This window comes from Harpia harpyja, chromosome 6 (assembly GCF_026419915.1).
Source record: "Harpia harpyja isolate bHarHar1 chromosome 6, bHarHar1 primary haplotype, whole genome shotgun sequence".
NCBI classification, from domain to species: Eukaryota; Metazoa; Chordata; class Aves; order Accipitriformes; family Accipitridae; genus Harpia; species Harpia harpyja.
In genome coordinates, this window is record NC_068945.1 from 35,472,671 (window position 1) to 35,490,603 (window position 17,933).

The 17,933-nt window shown below is 44.3% G+C and overlaps 1 protein-coding gene across 1 annotated transcript; it reads left to right on the top strand.

The window, feature by feature from the left end:
* The first annotated feature begins 1,389 nt into the window (after nt 1-1,389).
* On the top strand, nt 1,390-10,126 carry AMIGO2 (adhesion molecule with Ig like domain 2). The gene is made up of 2 exons (XM_052790561.1): nt 1,390-1,626; nt 8,382-10,126. Exon 2 carries the CDS (start codon nt 8,455-8,457, stop codon nt 10,018-10,020), a length of 1,566 nt encoding a protein of 521 aa, XP_052646521.1. The 5' UTR covers nt 1,390-1,626; nt 8,382-8,454; the 3' UTR covers nt 10,021-10,126.
* Nucleotides 10,127-17,933: the final 7,807 nt, after the last annotated feature.

A 17,933-nucleotide genomic window follows, 5' to 3' on the forward strand; every position in this document is an offset into this window, starting at 1 on the left:
AGTGTTCCACACTACCGAGGTCTGAACAAACTGCAGTTAAAATTGTTAGTATTTTAAAACAAGTTTAGTTTAAAGAAAGTGTGCAAAATACAAATGGACAGCTACTCCATACGCTACTATAGATGGAATTTTCATTCCATAAGTAGGTCTTTAAGAAGAACTCAGGCTCAACATTTTCAGTTGTGATAGCAGGGGAAGGAGACTAAAAAAGTTATTATCATCTTCCTCAGACTGTATTGGCACTGTGATCAACTTAAATTTCACCCAGTATTCTGATACGTCGAGGCAAGTAGAAAAGTTTAATGGTTTACTCTAAATGAAGACAACAAGCTTCTTTAAACAAATGAATGTTCCAATGGAGGGTCTGAAACCAATCAATGTTGAATCAATAACCTGGAGATTAAACTTACTTCACTGGTGTATCATCCAAGTGCACAGAAATGCAGAAATTCAACATGAAATAAGAATGATGAATAAAAAGCTGAATTTTTATTATAAGGTAGGGCTCAAAACGTCTTTGAAATCACCAGCAGTATCACCCACGGCTCACCAGGCTTCAATCTGTGTTGAATCACATCTTTAGCAGATACCTTGTACCGTACTAAAGAATTTCAGTTTGTCTGTAGCATGAATTTAGGACCCTTGAGCATTATATGTGGCCACAAACCCTCATATTAAAAATCATTTTGCTGTATGCCCTTGGAAGAGAAGTGTGATTTACAGCAGCTTTAATACACAAGTTCCTTCGCTGAGAATTATTCCATAAACTGTATGTCTGGATGACAATAAATCCACAATCTCTGTTACTTGCTAAACTAGCCCCGGTTCAGTTTCGGTCTCTAAATGTAGGGTACTCTAAATTATGGTGGAAATGTAGTGAGAAACTTCGCTGGGGGAGGTTAAAATCAGCGTGTAACAGAGGGAAGGGTGTCCTTAGGCCTTCGGCTGCAGCTTTGCCTCTTCTGAGCCGGTCGCGGTTCCCCACTTGCAGCAGCTCTCACGGATCCCACGGTCGAGACAAGCCGCGTACACGGCAATTAATTTTAGATGACCCCCTGTACCGTTCGATAGACTCTCTCGGTCTCATCCCAGCCCCGTTTCCCACGGAGCCTCCGTGCCTTTGGACCATTTCACGAACCGGAGGATTGTTTCCCAGAGCTAACCCGACGCCTTTTACATTCACCCGCCCCTTGCGACCGACCGCCCTGCGGGTTCCACCTCCCCTCCCGGCGACTTTGGACACATTTAACGGGGACGGCAGCACCTTCTGCATCCCCCCGCTGCAGAGCAGGGTTGCGGACGGAGCCCACCCGGGGCTGTGGGGGGTGGCTTTGCCCTCGCTTGCCGGGGCGGGGAGAGTGGAGCCGGGAGCGGGGAGGAGGAGCGCTCCCCCCCCCCCCCCCCGGGTGGAGGCAGGAGGGGATAAAAACCCCAGCGCTGCTGGGACCGGGAGTCTCCTGCCTTCCCTCCTCACCCGGTACCGGGCTCCGGGCCTCCGTTCCATTCCCGGGAATCCCAATTTCCACCACCACCCCCCTCCCCTCCCCGCCTCCGGCGGCAACGGAGCGGAACATGCGGGGCCGGTATCGCTCTCCCCGGCCATGAAGCGACCGCCGGGAGCTCCAGGTAACGCTGTCCCCGGGGGGGGGGGGGTAGATATTTCCCCGGTTGCCGGGGTATGGCGGGGGGGCAGGGTCCGGAGTGGCAAGAACCGGGGCTGAGGGGGCTCCGGCGGCGAGCGCAGCCCGGCAGCGGGCGAGACTGGGGGGGGGGGACGGGGACACCCGGTGTCTGTGGGTGCCCCAGGTCCCACGCCGGTTTAGCCCCGCTGGGCTCGCCGAAACTTTGCCCTCCGCCGACCCCCCCCCCCCCCCCCCCGGGTAGGGATCGGGGGGCTGCAGTGGGTTGTCCCCGTGGAGAACCTGGCAGGAATCCCCCCCCCCAAATTGTAGGCAAGGGGGGGTTCTTTGAAGTTTAGCCGTCAGAGAAGCCTTTGGAGGCGGTGAGGATCCTACGCTGGGCAAGAAAACTTTCCTAAGATCTGGCATTGCGTGGAGAGTGGTTGCTGATACTGTAACAGGCACTGCCGCTTATCATTGCATTTTTTTTTTCTTAATTATTTGCCGATCTCCTTAGCAACTGAAGTCATTTGCAAGGTTTAAGCTAGGGTGCAGCTTGATTTACAAAGTAACTTGGCAAAAAGGATGCATGGTTGGTTCATAGATGCGGATTTCCCTTGTACTCTCTCAAGAGAGGTAAGAGCTGCAGTGTTGACTTCATGTAGCTGGTACTGCCGTAGACAGGCTGCTGATGATTAGTCCAGCTCAGGCTCTGTGGTACGTCACCCAGTTGCTCATCTGTGTCTCAGTTTTCTTTAAGCCAAGTGAGTTATCATGGGTGTGAAAAAAAAAAAAAAATCTGTCTTCAGGGAAATTCCATCTTTAGTGAGGGATGAACGGAGGAGAAGATTGTTTTAGCTGGCTAAGGTTACCAGGACAAATTCATCTCCAATTCAGCACTGCTGAGGTCTGGCCAGGTGCTGGCCAGAGAGACCACTCCATTTGCCAGCCTGACCTCAGGATCAGCTTGCTGCAAAGGTGATGTAAAACCACTTTTTTCATCACCGTGAGGTCCTGCATCAAGCACAGCTTACTCCAGTTCAGGGATTTAGTCCAGTGTATCAAGACATCACCCAGATGTAGCTCACCAACAGCCTCTGTTGTCCGATTCATCATGTCACTAAATCCCATGGATTACGATGGTTGGGTAATCCCAATCTGCTCAGTCAGAAATGCTGAGCACAGCTGTCAGGCAGATTTGATGCAGAGAGTGCCTTTCCCACTCAGGAGTGATAAAAGCAGACAAGAGCCTGGAGACTGGAGTAAGGTGGCCACTTCTGGGATATTTCCTCTGACAGCATCCCACACACATGCAAGGAATGGAAGTTTATGCAGACCTTCCTTCTAAGTGTAACATTTCGAAAGATTAATTATGTAGGATGCCACCAGTCTGTTTGTAATTAATGGCTGTGTCATGTACTTAAGCAGGATTCATAAACTTGGAATTAAAAGCATGAATAATTGCACCTGTATAATATTGTTGTTATAAATTAATAAAACCCCATTCTAACAGTCACTTTTTCTTCCGAGTTCATGAGGAAAGCTTTGTCAAATGCCATTTCCCCCCCCCCCCCAAAAAAAAGGGCTGTGAGGAAACATTGTTAACACCTGAGCCATCACTGTTTCTTTTCATGTATTATTGTATTTAAATAATCCAGCCCTGATTCATCTGATATGTAGACTGGTAAGAGGGGGAGAGCAACTGTGTGGGCATTGGAAGTCAATGGGAAGGTGCAAAGGTGCAGTGAGTGACTTGTGGGCTGGTGAGACTGGGGGACAGAGGAATCAGTCACAGGAGACGTGGCACAAGGGAAAGGGCTGGGAGATGTAGAAATGGTGCGGACCTTCTAGAGGGTGGACAGAAATCTTTAATGTTTTCTTGTGTTTGAACTCTCTAGAAGCTCAACAGTATTCCTGCACTTGTACAGTGGGGTTGTGTGCAAATATTTGCATTTTCACCGTGCAGAAAGTGCCAGCCAGATGTGGGACTATCTGCATCACCAGTGTACAGGAAGATGTTATTCCTACTGTAAAGCATTTATCAATCCAGTTTGTTTAATGTTGAAAAGACTAATGGTGGTGTTTGCAAAATCATTCAGGTGACTTGTGATCTCCAGTCCAATTCACTGCTTAAATTAAGAGGTGTGCCACATAAGGTTTTTTTAGCAAAGTCTCAAATGAACTAGGAGAGGGAGCTTGGTGTATGGGTTTCCCTGGAAGAAAGAGCAATAAGCCTGAGGGTACTTACAGAAGAACAGAAAGCTGGTGTAGAGATTGATAATGGAGCATTAGGGGGAGAGAGAGCCCAGAGAAAATGGAAATGAGTGTTTAGGACTTTAGTTGATCTTGCAGTGATAACTGGTGGTGAGGATGTTTATGGTTGCCCAGCATTACCCTTTTCCATAAGCAGCTCTAGGTGCTCATTACTTAAAAAAAACCCCAAACTAAACAAACAAACAAACAAGCAAAACCCCAAACCAAAAAAAACCCAAACCACCCCCCCAACAAACACACCATTAAAAAGATCAAAAACAAGAGCCAGATCCTCAACTTCTCTACAAGTTGATTTGTTGTAGTCAATTGAGCTGTTCCTGACAACAGAGGATATTCCCTATCATATGAGGATACATCCTGTGTTTCTTCTCAAACAGTTAAGAAGCATGTGCACCATTACTGCACAGATGATTCATCTCAGGGAGTACTGTGTTTCTGGCAATGAACTTAAAATATGACACTTTAACACCAGAAAGAAATGATTTCTTTGAAAAGAATTCAAGTACAAAACTGCCAACCATGCCCTTCTTTTTACTATAAATCAAAAAAAGCTATTTACGCAGCTCATTCAGAAATAGTGGTGAAGTACTTAGCCAGAGTCTGTTTGGCACATATTAGCTGATAGTATTTAATAGCAATATCTCTCTTGAGAAAATCTGTACTATTGAAGCTTGTAAAGTAGTACTTTTCTAAGACCTGAAGTAATGTTACTGGGATGAAACAAAATGCCACTTTTTAATATAAGGCTGATTGTAGTCTTTGTTCTTCCTTGCCACTTAACACGCACATATTACTAGCCCAGAAATGTTTATGCAGTCATTTTGAGTAAGTTCAAATGATCACATAGCTTATAAATATTTATGTTGAACATGCTTGGCTTTGCAGACCATCCTGTGGTCTAATTTATGCAGAAGTTTGGGGGAACACAGGTTGAGGAACAAGTTGCAACTCAACAATCCTACTCTCCAAAAGGGCAAAGAACCTCTTGGGAATGTAGGCACTGCACTGTGAGTTGGGCACGGCAAGGAAGGTTTCTGCTTGTCAGGGTACTCTCCAAATAGCCTTGTGTGTCCCCTGGTAAGTTTATGATGTCTATAATTTGGATGTGCCTCGCCAGGCAAGGCAAGTTGTCTGAAACAGTTTGCATTTGCAACTTCAACGAGCTTTGGAAATGGACAACCCGGTTTTCAGCCCTTGCAAACTCTTTTTGCTCCTTAGAACTCAAAGGTATTATGCTGATTTACACCAGCCACTGCTCTGCCCTTGGGATTTGGTTGCAGACTAGCTCAGGGTTTCTGGTGAGATAGTTTCTGATAGACAGAAACAAACACGCAAGGTTATTTAGTGTATTAAACTTGGTAACCCTTCCAAAACTGAGCACTGACCTTGTATGTCCTATTTGGAGCATCTCCAGGATCGCAGTTATATTCAACGTAGGAGCTGATTTTTGAAAGTGCCATTCATCTTTTTGCAAGTGCAGTTACGTTAAAAATTGGGCTGCATAGGTTGCAGAATCAGGCATTGAAATATTAGTGGGAAAGGCAACCTATGCAACAGCAGTTTGTCTCCCATTTTGTGGATGCTTTATAATTCAGTCTTCATGCACATGGTTTTATGGCATGCATTTTTCAGAAACCTTGCTTCGTGCAATGTACTAACTAAATGAGCAGTTATTACATTCTTTTTTCATCTGTCAGTGTGTTTCTATTGTGCCTTATGTACTGCATGCCATACGAATCCACATTGAGGTACAGAATTTTTTTCTGATGGTCGTTTCTATAATATTTCATAGGTCTCACCCTCTAGAAGAACTTACATCTATTAACTGTTGCCATAGACTAGCTAGCTAGCAAAAACAACTAAGTTGCTTAGGACTGGTTAAAAAAAAAATATTCCTCTGTGTTGCTAACTTCCCACTGAAAACCCCATGTAGTTTGATACTTCAGTAGGATCTAAAAGCCCAGAAGACTGTAAGAATCTTGACACAAAGCTTTCATTCAAATCAATCCATTTATTTTTACAATATTTCTATAGTTAAGATTATGTTGCTATATCCCTTTTATAGACAGGGAAGCAAGGAGAAGCCCTTACATTCACAAGTGCCAGCTAGAGTCATAGCATTTTGACTCTCAGCTCAGCACTTCTTCAGATCAATCCTTCCCAAACTCAGTACGCAGAGGTTCCTTATTTTCTGTGTCAAGCTGGTGACTGTAATATGTTCATTGTTTTCCAACAGTCACCAGTTCACATAATTTGCCTGATCTCACAGGAATTCTGTGGCAGTGGGTAGGATATGCTCCAGTTCTCAGGTATAGGCACTTACTTAGCTCTTGACGTAATCACCCTTTCTAGTCCCGGTTCTTCCTCAGAACCTGTGCACAGTGTGAGGAAAGGTTTTGGGGAAAAAAATTAAGCGATCATCTACCTAAGGACTGTGGATAAAATCTAAAATGGCACAGAAAACTTCAATTTTGACACTTTAATTTTTGAGCACTTGACTTGGCAGTCTTGCCATTCTTTTAATACAGTTTTGGGGAATGCAAACATTTAAAGCCAACATATATATAAATTTTTGTGAAAGGTGAATTCTCCCATCCTGCTGCCTTCATATTTCTTCTTTTAATGGGTCATTAGAAGGTTCAGCTCTTTAGGTTCATAGCACATCCTCTACCACTTGACTTAGGAGTAGACTCGTCAACAGAAGACAGCAGCCTGCCAGATTGGCGGAGGGTTAGAGGGGAGTGGAGTAAGGAACTGAGGGGGAGTGGAAATTAGTACATTTCACATATATTAATTAACTGCATAGATAATCTTAGATTCCTAAGTAGCAGATGCAAATTCTCCAGAGAAGTGTGTTCTAAGGTTCACCTCCTGAAACTCTTGCCCTTCTTCTACCTAACCCTCTTCTAGCCCTTTACACCCTCCCCATCTGCTTTTCCAGTCTCCTATGCCTTAATTGACTTCCGCATCCTCAAACTACCTCCTCCTCAGTTGCTTCATTAGTAATGATGATGCTGCTCCATTAGCGTTCTCCTCCTCCTCTGGTTTTGCCCTTCCTTCCCTATGCATCTCTTATCCTCCTTTTCCCTCTCTCCCCTCCTTTGGCTGCTTCTCTGCCCTGCCATCCTCCACCCTTTAGGTCTTGATTTTAATGTTTTTATACTCAAGACTCATCCTTTCTTCATCCATCTTGCCTCATCAGAGAAAACAACTTCTTTTCTTCTGCTTCTCTCCACCTGAGGTTGCTGCTTTCTCCTCCTCCCACTGCCCGCAGGCAGTCTCCCAGCTCCCGGCCATAGCCACTATCAGCAGCCCAGAGCAGACATTGTGGGACTTGTCCTGCTCAGATGCTGTACCAACAGGAGGGTGAGATTGGAGAAATGAGTATGAGGTTAATATGTGGGAGCTGAATACCGTGTTCGAGCTGCGAAGGGGTGGGGATAATCAATGCTTGTGGATTCACCTGGGAATTTACTTGACAGACTCTTAACAGGTATCCAGGGAGAGTAAGAGTGAACAGAAATGTTCATTACTCTGCTAAGTACGTGTACATTTTCTTAGGAGATGGCAAAAAGCATACCCCTTGGCACAGAATCGCTGCCCTGCCAAACATCCCTGCTTCAAACCACAGTGACACTAAAATATTCTCAGAAAACACTATGGTTGGGTATGTTCTTACTATTCAAGTGTGAGCAAAATATTTTTTTCCTTTACTAAGTTTTGAGAAATGGCTGACTCATTCTTACTGAAAGTTCCCAAAACTTGCACCTGAGGTAGGCACCAGGCATAGAAGATTTCCTCCTCAACAGTTATTTTGGCAAAGGTAGAAGTAGCAGAATACAAAATATTCTAACTGGGCATTTTGAATAACTTTTAAAATAGGCTCTCGCTACCTGAACAATCAGTTACTGAGTTTAAAAAAAAAAGGGAGAAAAAAAAAAAAAGAAATTCATATGACATTTAAAGCTAAGTAGTCTGAGAAAATTCTTTACTTGAAAATGTGTGACATTTTCTGATTGAGAAGAAACACGTGTTGTAACTGCTCCCAGAAAGAAATAGAGCATTTTTGGATGAGGCTTTTTCTTTCCTGTACCAGGAGTTTTCTATCTGGGTTGGTTTGGAAACAGGTAGGGGATGCCATTGCCCAGTCATGTTCCACAGAGGAACATTTCTGGTTTGTTGGGGTTTTTTAATGAACTGCCAGGAATTGCATTACTTGGTCCAAGACTGAAGAATAATTGCATTGTTTTTGAAGAGACAAAATATCACATCTGTAGTGTGAATATTTATCCATGAGTGCAGAATTTCATGTTTACATAAAACCAATGTTAAGCCTACATCACCCAAGAACAACTAGATTTTATAATTAACCGTATGAAACATTAAGGATTAATTCCTTGTATTTTTCAAAAGGCATGCATAAGAAATCCGGCAGGGTATGAATCATAAATGTTAATGTGCTGTACCTCTGTATCCTTCTTTTGACAGCAAGTAGTGCAAAGCTAACTGCACATGTAATCTGTGGCAAGGGGCACTGGGAGAGAGCTAAGAGACTGTGACAATGTCTTTAAACTGGCGGACAATTCCTACTCGACTTGGAGTTTTTCACGTGAACTGCAAAGGACTGGCATGCCTCTTGGTCTTCACCGTGAGCGTTTGTGGCAGTGCCCCGGGGATGTGTCCAGCAGCCTGCATCTGTGCCAGTGATATCGTAACCTGCACCAATAAGAACCTCTCTCGAGTGCCAGGAAATCTCTATAAATGTATGAAAAGGCTGGATCTGAGTTATAACAGAATTGGGTTTCTGGAGCCTGAATGGGTCCCTGCGCTGTTCGAGAAACTGAACACTTTAATACTCAATCATAATAGCATTAGCAGCATTATCACTGGAAGCTTTTCCACAACCCCGAATCTGAAGTACCTGGACTTGTCATCCAACAGCCTGAAGACGCTGGGCAGCCCTGTGTTTCAGGAGCTAAAGACACTGGAAGTTCTCCTGCTGTACAACAATCAGATAACGCAGATAGAGTCTTCAGCCTTCGGAGGACTGTACAAATTACAGAAACTGTACTTAAGCTATAATTTGCTCTCGCATTTCCCGCTGGACTTGTACAGTGGCAAACATAAACTGACAGACCTTGTGTTGCTGGACATTTCCTTTAATCACATCCAGTCGGTGCCTATTCAGCGCCTGAGTTCAGTGCCGGCCAAACACCTTAGTGGAATTTATCTTCATGGCAACCCGTTTCATTGCGACTGTATGCTGTACGCCATGCTAATCTTCTGGTATCAAAGGCACTTCAGCTCGGTGGTGGACTTCAAAAACGAGTACACCTGTTTGTTGCGATCGGACCCAAGAGGTTACAATAAACTGCCTTTACTGCACGACAACTTTCTGAATTGCTCCGAAAGCACCGTCAACAGCTCTTTCCAAGCCTTTGGGTTTATTCACGACGCCCAGGTTGGTGACAGGCTGATTGTACACTGTGACAGCAGAATCAGCGACGCGGGCACGCGCTTTGTTTGGGTTAGTCCGGACAACAGATTGTTGGAGCCAGACAGGGCGACTGACAACTTTAAAGTGTTTCATAACGGCAGCCTGGAGATAACAGATGCCCAGCTGGAGGACTCAGGGCTGTATTCCTGCATCGCAATAAATAAGAAAAGACTATTAAATGAAACCATAGAGGTTAGAATAAATGTTAGCAATTTCACAGTCAACAGGTCCCACGCTCATGAAGCATTTAATACAGCTTTTACCACCCTTGCTGCCTGTGTAGCCAGTATTGTTTTAGTACTGCTGTACCTCTACCTGACCCCCTGTCCGTGCCAATGTAAGGCGAAAAGGAGGAAGAGGAAGCTGAACCAAAGCAGTGCCCACTCATCCATACTGAATTCCACACCGCCGCAGGAGCTGCCAGCCGACGAGAAGAAGGCTAGCACTGGGAAACGGGTGGTTTTCCTGGAACCCGTGCACGAACCAAAACACAGTCAGAATGGGAAAGTAAAACTGTTTCCTAATGACAATATCATTGCTGACAGTATCTTGAAAACGACTCGAACAAAATCCGACTCCGATTCTGTCAACTCTGTGTTCTCAGATACGCCTTTCATGCCATCCACTTAGTTTGCTGCCTGTGTTTGTATCGTGCAGTTACAATTCTGAATACCTCCTTTGCTTGTAGCAACCATCAGGAAAAACAAATAAAAAGAGAGAAAATGTTTTAAAAAAAGCATCTATTGTCAGTCCTTGAACTGCGTCTCCTCCCTCTGTGAGCGCAGGGCCGTGTGACAGTGATATCTTGTTTGGGAAAAGCAAACAGCATGACATTAATGTGAATGTCTTCAATGCAAGCTTAGCGTTGGTTTTTACTCCCTGGTCCATACGTAGCAATTTCTCATGCGTGTTTAGAGGCACTTTCAGTGCATACAGCTGACTTTTCAGAGGCAGAGGCTGTCCCCTATAAAAGACTCTCAGTCGCACTGATAACTCAGCTCCCCTGCAGTAAGCACAGAAGCTAACTCAGATGGCTACTGAGAAAAATGTCCAGGCTGCCTGCAAATCCTTTCACAGGCTCATAAAATCTTTACAGTAAAATCACTAGGGGGAAAAAAGTCATGAGTTCTCTGGGACTGATCAGAACAAAAAGATTACATTTGCCACCAGGATGCCTAGCGGCACTGGATAAATGTTTATGGCCTTCAACTGATAATGTGTTTGCCAATAATTGTTTGAAAACTTTAAATGGGGGGCATTGTACTCATTTTAGTCAAAACTTAGTCATGAGAAGTAAAGGGGTTGTATTTGTTTATAAATATTGACACATAATGAAAACAGCTAAAAGTTAACACCTTACCTTTACAATTGCCTTAGTCGCGGAATAAAAGTTGTCAGTGGTGAGGACTCAAGCTAATCAGCAGTAACTCGTTAAGCTGCAGTAACAGGATTGATTGTAATCAGTTGTCTTAACCTCCGCTGCTCGCTGTACGCTTGGCATCACAGGTGGTGAACGAGCCTGCCACCGTCCCCAGGGCTCCTGCTTCATCTTAGGGGTGGGTGGCTTCTCTTCAGAGGTAACTTCACAAAATAGGGGAACTACTTCAATTAATCCTTTCAGTGGCATGTGATTCCAGCAGTCTAATAAAATTTGCTTCCTAAAGATTTTTCTTAAAAGAGGAAATACTGTATTTGGACAAACTCGTGAAAAATATAGAAGACTTTACGCACTGTGAATTCAGAAAGCACAGCTCTTCTCTAGACTTGGCCCTTGTCTTGTATGTACTGCTTCCTTCCTTGCCCAAATGTATCGTTGTCAAAGTTTATGAACCTGGTAAGACTGGCTTGGACTGGTCATGCAACATAGGTTATGTGAAGTGTTGTGTTATTGTAATGAGAATACTGCTCTATTTGCTATTTCTTTTTCTGTTATATTTGCTTTTTTTTTTTTTTTTTTTTTTTTGAGCTTACTTGCATTTGGACTGGGCTGGACTTTGCCAGTCTTTCTCACGTTGATTAGTACCAACTTCAAAGGAGTTTTGCAAGGAATTACAGCTTACCAAAGAAGAGTAACTAACTAACTGGAGCATGTCTGTCTTGTTCTGTCTTTGGTGAATATACTGAAAGGGTAAAGGACAAACAAAATCACAATCAAAGGGCTACATGGTATGGCAACAGTAATTTATTTTTGAGAGGCTTACTGTAACAGCCATTTGTCATTTTTTGTGATTTCTTTTGAGAGGCATGTCATCATGCAAAAGCTTATATCTGGCTGAGCCAAAGCTATCAACAATTGATTTGCTATGGAGAAGTCCTGATGTAGCTAATTGTTTGAAAGCAAGCTATCTGGAAAACAGATTAGATCAGGAAACAGTGTTGCTGTGATGTGCACAAAGTATGTGGAATTAGAAAACTGCTGGAGATTTTAATTCAGATATTCAGGGAAACGGAAGATGGAAATTCTTTTTCTAGGCAGAGCATAATAAATATTTAGGAGAGAAAGATGACCAGGGGTTTGGGTCTTTTATTTGTGCATTTTTCTGTGTAAATTTAAAAATGGCTTCTACTATCAAGCCAGTTAGTGTCCTTCCATAAAGCTCTTTCCCTCTTTTGGCTGTATACATGCATTAAACCAAAATCCATATGTTTACATATAGGGTATGATGGAAAAACAGTGATTGCCTTTGCTAAAACCAGTGATATAGTTGGGTCATCTGTCAGTGAGTCAAAGGCTTGACACTGTTTCCTTCTCAACGATTTTTCTTATTGAAAAGATTCAACTAAGCCGTGTGATCTGCTGCTGTGCCACGCGCGTGGTGGGTGGGTGTCCTCTGTGTTGTGGAAGGAGATGATCAATGACCCGGAGCCAAAGGCTGAAAAGGTGATGAGGCAGAGTGGGAAACAGAGAGGCAAAGATTCCTGCAGAAAGTTGTACAGATCACTTACAGCTCTGGACAGATAATATGCTCTGTTGTCATACATGAGGTTAATTGACCCAGATTTCGGTGTTTACACAAGAGCGCTGGCAGTCACTTCCAAACCGGGCTGAAAAAGAAAACGGGCTGTTGTCGGTGCGGCTGGGAGGCAGACGTACACGTCTCCTTAGCAGCTACTGCTCACAGTGCAAGGCAGTGACGCTGCGTATTGAACTCACCGTGCATTTTAAGTCTTCATGGTAGTCCTAAATAAAAAAGGTAGAGATCCTGCAGCCTTCCTTCCACAGGGCTGCTGTCCTGCAGCAAGAGCATGGGGATTTGCGGGATCAGAGTAATCCTGCCAGATGACTAGAGAAGCTGAGCGTTGATCTAAAGAGCAGATATTTACTGTGACTATTAACTGGCTGTACTTTACTGACCGCTTCAAAGTGCTCAGAGTTGTAACTGTGATTATGAACAAGGTGGTAAAACCAAAGCTTTTGAAAGAGCTGTTGGCTTGCTTGCTGCTGCTTTACGTTATCATAGACTCATGAGTTCAGCAGGTGCAGCTTTAATGAAGATTTTTAAAATCTTTACTGAATCTTTGTCATATAGCACCAACGCCGTAAATCCACAGTCCTAGCCCTCTCCTTGGAAGGCTGTGGAAAGCCAGTGCAGCTCAGCTGTTCCTCCCTTCCCACCACAAGGCAAGCCCCCCCGAGGGCTGTGAGCAGGGAGCCGGAGCTGCCGTCCCGCTCCACAGCCACGCAGCACCCTGGCCGGTCGCACGGGCAGGAGGGGCTGCCCAGTTGCCACGCCAGCAGCTCCGGTGTGGTCCACCCTCCTAGCGAGTCTTCATCGGCAGGCCTGTCCTACCACCGTGTCAACCCTGTTGTCCTGGTTTCAGCTGGGATAGAGTTAACTGTCTTCCTAGTAGCTGGTACAGTGCTATGTTTTGAGTTCAGTATGAGAAGAATGTTGATAACACTGATGTTTTCAGTTGTTGCTCAGTAGTGTTTAGACTAATGTCAAGGATTTTTCAGCTTCTCATGCCCAGCCAGTGAGAAAGCTGGAGGGGCACAAGAAGTTGGCACAGGACACAGCCAGGGCACCTGACCCAAACTGGCCAACGGTGTATTCCATACCATGTGACGTCCCATCCAGTTTAGGAACGGGGAAGTGGGGGGGGGCAGGGATTCACCGCTCGGGGACTGGCTGGGTGTCGGTCGGCGGGTGGTGAGCAATTGCACTGCGCATCATTTGTACATTCCAATCCTTTCATTATTGCTGTTGTCATTTTGTTAGTGTTATCATTATCATTATTAGTTTCTTCTTTTCTGTTCTATTAAACCGTTCTTATCTCAACCCACGGGTTTTGCTTCTTTTCCCGATTTTCTCCCCCATTCCACTGAGTGGGGGGGAGTGAGTGAGCGGCTGCGTGGTGTTTAGTTGCTGGCTGGGGTTAAACCACGACACCTGTTAACCTACATCCTGGATTTCCCAAAGAGCTGAGTGATATTTTTAATAGGGAGTGAGCTCCGTTCTGCAACGTGTTGAGTGCTCCGGCACCGGTCCAGCCGCACTCTTACAATGGGTTTGCAGTAAGGCAGAGGCACCAACCCACTGGCAAGAAGTCTCTGGTTGGGCATGGGGTCACCCACTGCCTCTGCAAGGTGCCCGGAATGAGATATTCCCCATGCAGCTCAGATAAGCCTGTATGAGTTTTGCTCTCCCTTGTTTTCTTCCCAGGGCCTGAGACCGTGCCACACAAGATCATAGGCAGGGCTCTGAGCTATAGCTGAACACTGTGTCTTTTTGTGGGGCTCCTTTGAACCTACGTCCTCCACTGCTTTAACGGTGGTGAGCGGCTTTTCTCTTATTCAAGGGCCTACTGCATCAGTTCCAGCTGTCTCACAGATCAAAAATAAGGGTAATGGCTACAGACAGCTCTGGGAGGGCACGTCCTCGCCTCTGTGCGTTTCCAGTACTGCGCATGCCTGCAAGGCACAAGCTTTTCTGGAGTGCGTTGGAAACCAGTCATGTGAGGCCAGCATGAAACCTCTCAGGCCAGTCCCGAGCGCAGCAACAGCAACTGCACGACCACGTTGTCCCCATATTACCCACCTGTAGTGGCAGGTGAGAGGAAAGGCTGCTAGTCATCTCTCCTGACCTCGATAAGGTTAAGTATCTGACTGCGACCACCCCACTACCGATAAACACATACAAGGGCTGACTGCCCCTCAAATACGCTGAGCAGCTGCCAACCAAGGTGGAAGCTGAGGGTGAACTGAAGTGCTTTCCTGACATCAGCCCTTAATCTGCCGTTAGTTATGACAGCCAGCACCACGTCCTTTTACCCCAGATGTTCACTCCCCACTCGTTAGGCAAATAGTGCTCCGGGTTAGTAATGTATCTATCTCCTTAGCACTGCTTCTTCGAAAAGTCAGATTTCTGAAGGCTGCTGATGGCAATGTCAAAGGACTAATGGATTCTATAGCTCATTCTTCTAGCAAGCTCATTCAAGCAAAACCCTACAGTCAAGCTGTAATTAAGCCATAAACTTTCATTTAGGATAGCACAAGATTATTTCTTCCTGCTAGAGTAAATCAACCTCCTTCAGAGTGCTTTTATACCTTGACTGCAGCATATTCCTAATAACATCTCATGTCTCTGAACTGGGTGAAAATAAACCAGCCTTTATGGGCCAAAGCATGCTATTGTGGTCATCTCTAAAGTAATGCAGAAGTGACAGTCCCCTGCAGACTACAGCCACTGGCCATCCTGCCCAGCACACAGCTCTGTGCTCTTCGTTGAGGCTGAGCCGTCATCATTTGGCTGTGGCAGGTGGAGGGATCATTTCCAGCCTCTTCCTCCATAGTTCTCTGTGTCAAGACTGGCTTCCTGAAGACGGTTTCTGGATGTACTGCGAAGTGGTGGGATGGGATCATTTTAATTGATTAATTAAACCAGCTACTTCCAAATGGCTTCTGAATGATGAGAACTGGCATTGGTAAGTAGTAGCTTTTGAGAAGACAGGATACAAGTTTCATCTACAGATTGAGCAATTTAGATTTTACTGACTTTCTTTTTGCTCTTTCTGGTAAACTATATATATACACACCCCCTTATATATATATTCTCTATATATATCATTTTAGAGACAGAGAAAGAGAGTGCATATTTAAGGATTTTTTTCTGTGTTTCTTTTATGTCTTTCCATTTGTCCAGTAGGGCTCAGATGTGGATAAGAGTAGAAATGTGAGGTTGAGGGGGATAAGGGCAAGAAATAATTTTGGCACAAGTTCGCTTGATATTTTAAGAGAAGGTTAATATCTGAGCTCTTGCCTTCAGTGGGTATGTGATAAAAATTAAAAAATTAAACACTTATTACCTAAGTACAGATTTCATGGGTATTTTGGAGGGTCTGGGTGTTAACAGAGTTTTGACAGTAATACAGGTATGAAAGTGATCCGTACAAAATCAAAGCGTAAGAGTATTAGTATTTGTTTTTGAAGAGATATCCCAAACTTGCTGAAAAGGTCATGTCATAGGTAAAAGGACTGTACCTCTCTTCCTTACTTAATAGAAAGCTCTAATTTTAATATTAAAGAACCGAACAGATGCAGTGGGGAAAATATTTTTCTTGTGGATTACTGGTTTATGCTCTGATTATGTTAGGTGGATTTTTTTCCTTATATAAATCTATTTTCATTTCTTTTGCAGAATAACTTAATTAACTGGAATAATATGGTCTCATTTAGTTCTCCTAATGAAGTCTACATTTGGTAGGGGAAGAGAGGAGGGTCAGGAATGATACAATGAGTTTGATGACACCTAGATATCAGGAAAAGTTAGTTGTGGATTCAAGTGTTTTCCTTGATCAAACATGAGATTATCCAGGCATAGAGCTGTAGGTTGTTTTAATTTAACTGAAATTTTCTGTCTCGTTTGAATAATTCAAGATGGCATATTTTAAGCTTTTTATTTTTTTAAAGGAGAAAGACTATTTATGCAACTTCTTGCATGAACTTAACTAAATTGATTTAGAAACCATCACTAACGTGAAACAACTCTGTTAGCATAAAGCAGCTCCAGTGTAGAGAGAGGCTGTTCAGTCTATACGAATATTTCTAATGACAGTCCGGGATCAACTGTAAGTATTTCCTTGGCAAGCTACAGTCAAACTGTATCATGCAGACCTTTTCCTAGACAAGTGGGAAGATGTTTTCTTCAATCAGATTAGCTCAATCAACAAACTGAATTGAAGCCCTCACTTAGCCCATATCACAGATCACCTCTTGAATTCATGCCTTTATTTGCACTTTCGAACGATGCATGGAGCATCATAGGCTGCTACAGCATATATCCTTGATAGGGATGCCAGGAGAGGGGAAGAACAGTGGGGAGGGAGAGGACATGTTTGCTCGAGAGCTGCCTAATACAGTACACTCCCAATTTCTCTCCTCATGGGTTACTGGCCTGTCCTGGTTTAACCCCAGCCAGCAACTAAGCCCCACACAGCCGCTCGCTCACTCCTCCTGCCCTGGTGGGATGGGGAGGAAAATCAGAACAAAAAGGTAAGAAGAAACTCGTGGGTTGAGATAAGGACAATTTAATAGGACAACATGAGGAGACAAGGAATAACAATAACAATAATACTAATAAAAGAATATATGAAGCGAGTGATGCACGATGCAGTTGCTCGCCACCTGGAGCCTGCTGCTCAGCCCATTCCTGAGCCAGGATCCCTCCTCCCCCCTGGCCAGCTCCCCCAGTTTATATGTCCTATGGTATGGAATATCCCCTTGGCTAGTTCGGGTCAGCTGCCCTGACTGTGCCCCCTCGCAGCTTCTTGTGAAAACTAACTCCATCCCAGCCGAACCCAGGACACAGCCCTAAAACCAAAATGCTCGCCAGGACCAAACAAACCTTAGACACCCTCTCCAGAGGGGGTGGAGGCTCTGATACCGGCTCCTTCCGCAGACCACAGAGCTTCAGCAAGTGCAAATGCTGCCCTTTGCATAAGACAAAATGTCCTTTCGCAGAAACGAAAAGATTTCTAGCACTTTCCCTGGTAGCTGAGGTGCTGTCAGCAATAATATACCACAAAATAAATTAGCTCTGATAAGCACTGCTGTTGCCTAGAGCAGTTCAATTAGCCTTTTGCACTTGGAGCAGAAGGTTTTATAGCACTAGATAGAGCCTCAGACCAGGCTACATCTGACTTTTGTCCTCTTTGCTCTTTTTATTTGGCACCAGAATCACTGAAAACCACTGGCTTTGTTATATTTTTTACCTGAGTATTTTGAACAAACAAAATCTTGAGCCTTTCCCCGGGCAGTCCACTGTTGCCTAAACATTGGTGGGAGGGAAACAAAGCTTTTCTCCTTGGTTTTAGTGCCAGAACCGAGATTCTTTCTGATTTAAGCCGTGGAGGGAACAGTGTTGGTATGGTGTTACTACTGTTACTAACATGCTCAGATATGTCAGTCAAGGCTGGATCCTGCTGAAGGAGATGTTTTGCAAAAAAGCAGAGGGTATACTTGTTTCTCTGACCTTGTTTTTTAAAGCAGAAATTAATATACTTGAGCTATTGCCTGAAATAATTTCAAACCCTATTTTTTAAAC